Source organism: Pleurodeles waltl, chromosome 4_1 (genome assembly GCF_031143425.1).
Source record: "Pleurodeles waltl isolate 20211129_DDA chromosome 4_1, aPleWal1.hap1.20221129, whole genome shotgun sequence".
In the NCBI taxonomy this organism is placed as follows: Eukaryota; Metazoa; Chordata; class Amphibia; order Caudata; family Salamandridae; genus Pleurodeles; species Pleurodeles waltl.
The window spans coordinates 851,034,415-851,043,341 of NC_090442.1; the positions used below are offsets into that span (position 1 = coordinate 851,034,415).

At 43.2% G+C, this 8,927-nt stretch overlaps 1 protein-coding gene across 1 annotated transcript in view; it reads left to right on the forward strand.

Annotated features, from left to right (window-relative positions):
• The window catches only part of LOC138287203 (solute carrier family 23 member 1-like), a 665,436-nt gene extending 659,472 nt beyond the window's left edge, over window positions 1-5,964 (forward strand). The window contains exon 10 of the mRNA XM_069227562.1: window positions 5,845-5,964. Coding sequence (XP_069083663.1) covers window positions 5,845-5,964 — 120 coding nt within the window. The remainder of the gene's footprint in view (window positions 1-5,844) is intronic.
• Window positions 5,965-8,927: the final 2,963 nt, after the last annotated feature.

An 8,927-nucleotide genomic window follows, 5' to 3' on the forward strand; every position in this document is an offset into this window, starting at 1 on the left:
ATGTTTGTAAAAGCCCTTGGTGATGTAAATCTCCCAAATAATAATAAAAACTCTTCCACTCTGGCCTTCAACCCTTGCTGTTCATATGCTATATATCCAGCATAATGAAAGGCCCATGGTGGGCCTCCAAAAGAGACTAGGACACAGTGTTTTCCCATTGAGCCTCACCAACTCCCAGGCGGCCCGATTTGTGGCCCAGTTCCAACAATGCAATCACTATGATCGCCTCTCTTCATTATTTCATATAAAATTAACCTGCGGCCAAACCAAACATGCAAACCAAAACTGCATGCATAGGAGCCCAAGATGCTCAAATACCGCGACCACCCTTCCGGAGACTGACCAACTACCTGGTGGCTCTTAAATCAAAAGGCAAATAGACCGCATTCAAATTAACCAATATTCGGCCACCCTTGGAGACTTACCAATTCCAGGGAAGCCCGTTCTAAGGTGGTTCTGAACTGTTCTACAACCCAACCACATGCACCCCAAACATAAGACACAAGATACGGCATGCTGGGGTTACTCACCAACCCCCCAGCCACACCCTAAACACCCCACATACACCACACAGCATTGGATTTCAGCCCCGAGACTTACCACACTGGGGGTACTCAACAAACTCACAGCTGTGCCCCCACAAAAAACATATCATCCCACTGCTCCTTGCCCTAGCATGAAGGAAACAAGCTACATAAGATGCCCCCCCCCCTTTCCGGCACCTGTCCGCCCGAACGCCAACCCAGCTCTACATACTTGCTGCTAGGGGATCCTCCTGGCACAGTTGTAGCTGTGAAGATCGGAGACATTCCGAGCTAGCCTGGCCCACTGGATGGAGGTAAAGAGACCTGGACAAGGGGCACACCAGCCTAAATAACCCCTGATTGTAGGAAAGTACCATCTTGCCTGGCATGTTACCCCCATTTCTCACTGTATATATGTTGTTTTAGTTGTATGTGTCACTGGGACCCTGATAGTCAGGGCCCCAGTGCTCATAAGTGTGCCTGAATGTGTTACCTGTGTTATGACTAACTGTCTCACTGAGGCTCTGCTAATCAGAACCTCAGTGGTTATGCTCTCTAATTTCTTTCAAATTGTCACTAACAGGCTAGTGACCAATTTTACCAATTTACATTGACTTACTGGAACACCCTTATAATTCCCTAGTATATGGTACTTAGGTACCCAGGGTATTGGGGTTGCAGGAGATCCCTATGGGCTGCAGAATTTCTTTTGCCACCCATAGGGAGCTCTGACAATTCTTACACAGGCCTGCCACTGCAGCGTGAGTGAAATAACGTCCACGTTATTTCACAGCCATTTTACACTGCACTTACGTAACTTATAAGTCACCTATATGTCTAACCTTTACCTGGTAAAGGTTGGGTGCTAAGTTACTTAGTGTGTGGGCACCCTGGCACTAGCCAATGTGCCCCCACATTGTTCAGGGCCAATTCCCCGGACTTTGTGAGTGCGGGGACACCATTACACGCGTGCACTACATATAGGTCACTACCTATATGTAGCTTCACAATGGTAACTCCGAATATGGCCATGTAACATGTCTATGATCATGGAATTGCCCCCTCTATACCATCCTGGCATAGTTGGCACAATCCCATGATCCCAGTGGTCCGTAGCACAGACCCTGGTACTGCCAAACTGCCTTTCCCAGGGTTTCACTGCAGCTGCTGCCAACCCCTCAGACAGGCATCTGCCCTCCTGGGGTCCAGCCAGGCCTGGCCCAGGATGGCAGAACAAAGGACTTCCTCTGAGAGAGGGTGTTACACCCTCTCCCTTTGGAAAATGGTGTGAAGGTAGGGGAGGAGTAGCCTCCCCCAGCCTCTGGAAATGCTTTCATGGGCACACATGGTGCCCATTTCTGCATAAGCCAGTCTACACCGGTTCAAGGACCCCTTAGCCATGCTCTGGCGCGAAACTGGACAAAGGAAAGGGGAGTGACCACTCCCCTGACCTGCACCTCCCCTGTGAGGTGTCCAGAGCTCCTCCAGTGTGCTCCAGACCTCTGCCATCTTGGAAACAGAGGTGCTGCTGGCACACTGGACTGCTCTGAGTGGCCAGTGCCATCAGGTGACGTCAGAGACTCCTGCTGATAGGCTCCTTCAGGTGTTGCTAGCCTATCCTCTCTCCTAGGTAGCCAAACCCTCTTTTCTGGCTATTTAGGGTCTCTGTCTCTTGGGATTCCTTAGATAACAAATGCAAGAGCTCATCCGAGTTCCTCTGCATCTCTCTCTTCACCTTCTGCCAAGGAATCGACTGCTGACCGCGCTGGAAGCCTGCAAAACTGCAACATAGTAGCAAAGACGACTACTGCAACTCTGTAACGCTGATCCTGCCGCCTTCTCGACTGTTTTCCTGGTGGTGCATGCTGTGGAGGTAGTCTGCCTCCTCTCTGCACTAGAAGCTCCGAAGAAATCTCCCGTGGGTCGACGGAATCGTCCCCCTGCAACCGCAGGCACCAAAGAACTGCATCACCGGTACCCTGGCTCTCCTCTCAGCACGACGAGCGAGGTCCCTTGAATCCAGCAACTCTGTCCAAGTGACTCCCACAGTCCAGTGACTCTTCAGTCCAAGTTTGGTGGAGGTAAGTCCTTGCCTCCCCACGCCAGACTGCATTGCTGGGAATCGCGACTTTTGCAGCTACTCCTGCATCCGTGCACTTCCGGCGGAATTCCTTTGTGCACAGTCCAGCCTGGGTCCACGGCACTCTAACCTGCATTGCACGACCTTCTAAGTTGTTCTCCGGCGATGTGGGACTCCTTTGTGTGACTTCGGGTGAGCACCATTTCACGCATCCTCGTAGTGCCTTTTTCTGGCATTTCTGCGGGTGCTGCCTGTTGCTGAGAGAGCTCCTTGTCTTGCTCGACGCCCCCTCTGTCCCCTGACGCAATTGGTGATATCCTGGTCCCTCCTGGGCCACAGCAGCATCCAAAAACACTAACTGCACGATTTGCAGCTAGCAAGGCTTGTTGGCGGTCTTTCGGCAGAAAAATACTTCTGCTCGACATTCCACGGCGTGGGGGATCCGTCCTCCAAAGGGGAAGTCTCTAGCCCTTGTCGTTCTTGCAGAAACCTACACTTCTACTGTCCAGTAGCAGCATCTTTGCACCCACAGCTGGCATTTCCTGGGCATCTGCCCATCTCCGACTTGCTTGTGACTTTTGGACTTGGTCCCCTTGTTCCACAGGTACCCTCGACTGGAAATCCATCGTTGTTGCATTGTTGGTTTGTGTCTTTCCTGCAGAATTCCCCTATCACGACTTCTATGTCCTTTGGGGAACTTTAGTGCACTTTGCACTCACTTTTCAGGGTCTTGGGGTGGGCTATTTTTCTAACCCTTACTATTTTCTAATAGTCCCAGTGACCCTCTACAAGGTCACATAGGTTTGGGGTCCATTCGTGGTTCAGATTCCACTTTTGGAGTATATGGTTTGTGTTGCCCCTATCCCTATGTGTCTCCATTGCATCCTATTGTACCTATACATTGTTTGCACTGTTTTCTAATACTATTACTGCATATTTTGGTATTGTGTACATATATCTTGTGTATATTTGCTATCCTCATACTGAGGGTACTCACTGAGATACGTTTGGCATATTGTCATAAAAATAAAGTACCTTTATTTTTAGTATATCTGTGTATTGTGTTTTCTTATGATATTGTGCATATGACACTAAGTGGTACTGTAGGAGCTTCACTCGTCTCCTAGTTCAGCCTAAGCTGCTCTGCTAAGCTACCATTATCTATCAGCCTATGCTGCTAGACACCCTATACACTAATAAGGGATAACTGGGCCTGGTGCAAGGTGCAAGTACCCCTAGGTACTCACTACAAGCCAGTCCAGTCTCCTACACTGATGCCTCCCAAAGCCGCACTTCCGCCTCCGTGATAGAGGGAGGCGCTCCTGCCCGTGGCGCAACTAAGGGCATCCTTCCTTGAAATGCAGGGGCACCTGCACATATACTTAAACTGAGAAGATGTGCTCCTGCAGGGTTGTCGGGCTCCTGCCAAGCAATGTATCAAACTTTCCACTTTTGTATTCTTTAAGAGCAAGCATATTGAGTGCTGGCTACTTTATTTTTCTTAGGCAAGTACCATCTACTGCTTTGTAGCAACGTTTAGTGCATTTGCTTGGTTCATAGTACCCTCAGCCAAAAAAATTACTACTGCCTGTTACTATGGCATATTTTTAAACAAAAAAATTAACAGAACTATCCATGTAGGTGGTCTCTTGGTCTGCTGGTGCTGGGTTTATCTTTACTGGTATTATAGTGAATGTACTTCCTTCAGCACCTATTCTGTTAGAGCAGCAGACAACAATTTATTTACCTTGCTCAGAGTACCATGAACCTAGTAAAAAGTCTACCACCTGTCACAACATTTGTGGCCATCTAACTCTGCACATATTAAACACAGTACCATTATCTGCTAAATCTGATCAGCAATGTATGATGAACTGTTTATTACAGTCTTAATAAAATGTTTGGCTGCAGCTTACAGTCTATAAATAAGTAATATCAAATTTAAAAATCTGTTACCCTGGCAAGCATGTTTTCCAGTACATTTCTAAAAATCTAACAAATTAAGGGACAGATTTAGTAAAGACTTGTATTATCCTTGCACAAATTAAGTCATCCCCAAGGCAACGAAAATCCTTAAATGGGATTTACAAAGCCCTTTAAGGAGCTATTTGCACCGCCTTGAGTGACTTTGCAAAGAAGTGCACTGCTTTGCATTGCATTGCATTTTGTTGTGGTAGATGTTCCATGGGTGGAGTATGGGCATGCCTGTGCATTCACCCATTGAACCTGACACAATCCAAGATTTACTAAAGACAGTAATCCTGGGTTTGCGTTAGAATTGAGTGCCTACAACAAGGAGGTGTAACAAAGGGACATATTTATTTTTCTCCTTTTCCTCTTTCTCTGTGTGATGCATTCTGCACCCTACACGAAGAGAGGGAATTGCCTCTTAGGATTGTTATTATGCAGGTTGATATAACTTCCTGCACAAAAACAAATCTGCCTTGCATGGCCCAAGGGTGTCTGCATCAGACATAGGGAGCAGACTGTGCACCGGGGCAAGGAGACAGCAGACATATGCAATATTTAAGCAGAGATGGTTTTCTGCTCTCTCCACTTCATACAATGGAATGCAGCAAGTAGCCTTGCTGTGTTGTGTGAATTATAGTAAACCTGCCCCTCAGTGAGGACTTAAAAATCCAAACACAAGTTTATTGCAAGAACCTGGGGCCCTTAAAATATTTACAAGTTACCTATATTTTATGGGGAGGTCACAGCTCAGTTTTGGGTGAGGATGCGCAGACCTAATCAGTTCTTTACAAGAGTAGGTATTTGCTTTGTTAAAAGTTAATGACACTAGATGGTCATCTCGAAGACTGAAAGAACCTGAAAGAGTGGGTGGGTTACACCAGTGTGGAGGAGGTGGATATTCTATTTAGATTTGATGTTCGGATCAGTGCAGCCTGTGCATTTGAAACAGAAGTATATAAAACCCTTAAGTACACTTCATGGAGTCATTTTGTCGCTTGTGTGATGTGGGAGGATAGATAATATACACATTAAGATTCACATAGCTTTTGGACTATGCTCTATAGGTTTTGTGTCTGCTAGCAGGAGCCAACATTAGGGATGTGTAGTTGTACCACTTTCGTTCTAGCAACCCAGATATCTTGGAGCTAAAAATTATATAAAACCCACAATTTGATATCGGCAAGTAAAGAGATAAATAACTATTTTATCGAATGTTTAAGTAAGAGTGCATACAATTTTTTCAACATTCATATTTGTCTTGATTTGTAGTATGTCGACCTTAATTCATCAAGAAACCTATTCGTTTTTGGATTTTCAACTTTCAGTGGCCTGGTTATCCCAACATGGCTGAAATACAACCCAGGGATCATCAACACAGGTACACCATAAGGAGTGTGAAAATGGTTACATCTCACATGCTATTTCACTTATTTAGTTCATTTCTAGAGCTTGACAATCTGACAGTCCTTCACTATGGTTTCTAAAATTTATCAATTATGTCAATCTTTTATTTTACAAATCAATTTTCTGCTAATTGCCCTCAAGCATCAAGTTAAAAATAGCTAGTGCTATTGTGGAAATTTGCATTTATGGAAAGAATCACAATTATTATTTTCAACAGATTACCAATGATGATACAATTGATAGTGTCCTGATGCTTCGTAATGTAGTCTTTTGGTGCAACTCACCACAGTGTTATTCACATACTCACATACAGACGTGCCCATATTCTTGGTAAAATATTTCCCCCCCAGAAAATTGATGCATTAGGATCAATCCAAACCCTAAATTTTGACTGTTAACTTTCTTCGCCTAGTTATTTCCTGTACTTAGCACACATTATTTCTCATTGGCTTGCTCCGAACCCCCACTTTGGCTTGCCGTATTTATCAACATTCCAGAACTACTGCATCAGTAGATGTGCAGAGACTGCTGAGTGACTTCAGAAAAAGCAAAGCAAATTTGATTACCCTATTTCATGGTTCGCAAATGCACTGTTTTGTTTGGCACACAGCCTAAATATTCTAAAGTTATAAAGAAAACCTTTTAGCTCCTTCTACAAAATCTGTCTGAGACCCCAGAGATCAGATCTAAGAGAGCAGCTTACCCTTTGACACAAGTAACGTAAGGCAAAATATAACTGTCATGTATTTTTTATTAGGGTCTAGCTGCCTACCCTTCTAAAATAAATCGCTTCGGTGAACACTGCTACCACCGTCCGTTCCCTTCAAAGTCTTGGCTGTTATATTACTTTGATTTACTAGTTACATTTTCTAATGCTAGCACGGGTTTTTTCCTGCCTTGCGATCCTTTTTTTCATTGACTTAGATGTATTGCTTCTTAGTTCCGTCCTTCTTTCATGCAAGTGAAGGTTGATCTCTCTTGTAACATAACGACTTTTCCACTCTTGGGACAAGATTATTGCTATATGAAATGCTACAATAAAAGAAAACACATAGGGCCTGGTTCACAAAGTGAAATGTACACTTTTGTGGAAGCTTACACTTGCTGTAGTAATGTTACTACTTTTTGGTGTTCACAAACTACCAGTGTAATTGTACTACTGGCAAAACTACTAGTAGTTAAATTACACTGGTAGTTTGTGAGTACCAAAAATAATAGTAGACTTACTACAAAGTGTAATTTTACCCTTGTGAATCAGGCCCTTCCTGGGGGCCTGATTCACGAAGGTAAACTTACACTGTTGTGTGTTTTCCTTTGATGTTTTGGCATTTACGATCTACGAGTGTAATTTTACTACTTGTAATTTTACTAGTATTAAAATTACAGTCATAGTTTGTGAATACCAAAAAGTTGTAAATTTACTATAGTACCGGTAAACCACACAAAAGTCAATGTTTACCTTTGTGAATCACGCCAGGTGTGAGCCCCAGTGTTCCGTCTCGCTATTTGAGCCCTGAAACTGGTGGTCTTTTGTATGTTCCTTTGTCTGTCTTTCGTATTCAACTAACTTATACATTTTACATTTCCCTTGCCAAACTCTTGTACTGTTGAAATTGGATTTGTTCAATCTTTGAGCCGCCACATTTCTGAATCCCTTTCCTTTTATTATTAGCCTTCCACAAATCACAATATATGCATCTAACTTTTAGACGGCTGAACCAAATGTTGTGCAACAACTCTTTGTTTCTCACCATCACCACTATCCCTTCTTTATTAATTATATTTAAGATTTGTGTATGTGGCTTCACAGGTCACCGACTGGGTATATCACATCTGCATTTTCCAAATGGTCATGGGAAGCTCAAGCAGCCCATATCCAGTGCACTTGACTAACTTTAATTTGGTTTCCACCCTCAACTGCGTCCAGGTGGAAGTTCGTGGTAGTATTCTGAACCTGAGCATCCATACTTCAAATTAAGAAATTTCTTATTTTGGGGGGGGGGCTGGGCTCATGAGTGATTTCACAGTCCATATTGTAGCAATTTAGAACGTAAAAAAAAAATATATATATATATATATATATATATATTTATATATATATATATATATATATATATATATTTGGGATATTTATTAAGCATGGATAATTCTCAATAGATAGTAAAGCACCATGCAAAAAGTTTAAAATTTGGAGATGCTACTTATAATTTGTAGTTGTGTACATAAATGTTCACAAAAGCTGTGGATAAGCAGGGCACATCACAGTTACTATTGGACATACTTTTCGAGGCGTAATACCTTACAAATAACAAGGTTTACTTTATATACTTTGCAAGGTCTACAAGGGAGGATACACTGAGAAAAGTTAGACCTTGATTTTATATATGAAGAGAGGGGTTTCTTAAAGGGGAGTGGCCTATATAATTAAGGGTGTGACTTAGGCATATAAACTAAATTTCTGTGCTTTCCACGGCTTGACGCCTGTCTCGTATTTTGGTTCCTCTCTGAGCTTTGTTTTATTACCTCAAGCTACTGAAATAAACCTCAATTTACACACTTAAGACCAGCTAGGTCTATTGGCTTTGTCAATGGGGGTTAGTTGTTTAAGGTAAATGAGTACCAACAATGAAAAACATTGTAATAATTAATATTGAACATGCTTAAATGCTAAAATTGTCTATGAATTCAACATTACTGAGGCCTGTGGAAAGGGCAGTGATCTTCAGAGTGTTTCCGTCACTCCTGTTTTGTTCACTCTATGTTAGACATTTACTCCCCTTTTCTCTCCACATGTCATCTGCCCGCATATCTTACACCTCAGCTAGCTCTTTCCTCTTCAGCACCAACTTTTCACTTATTCCTGAATGCACTTCCTCCCATCTCCTTCACTTCACCACACCTCAAACCCACAACACCCCTACTTACCGGTTTGCATTGCACATTCTATG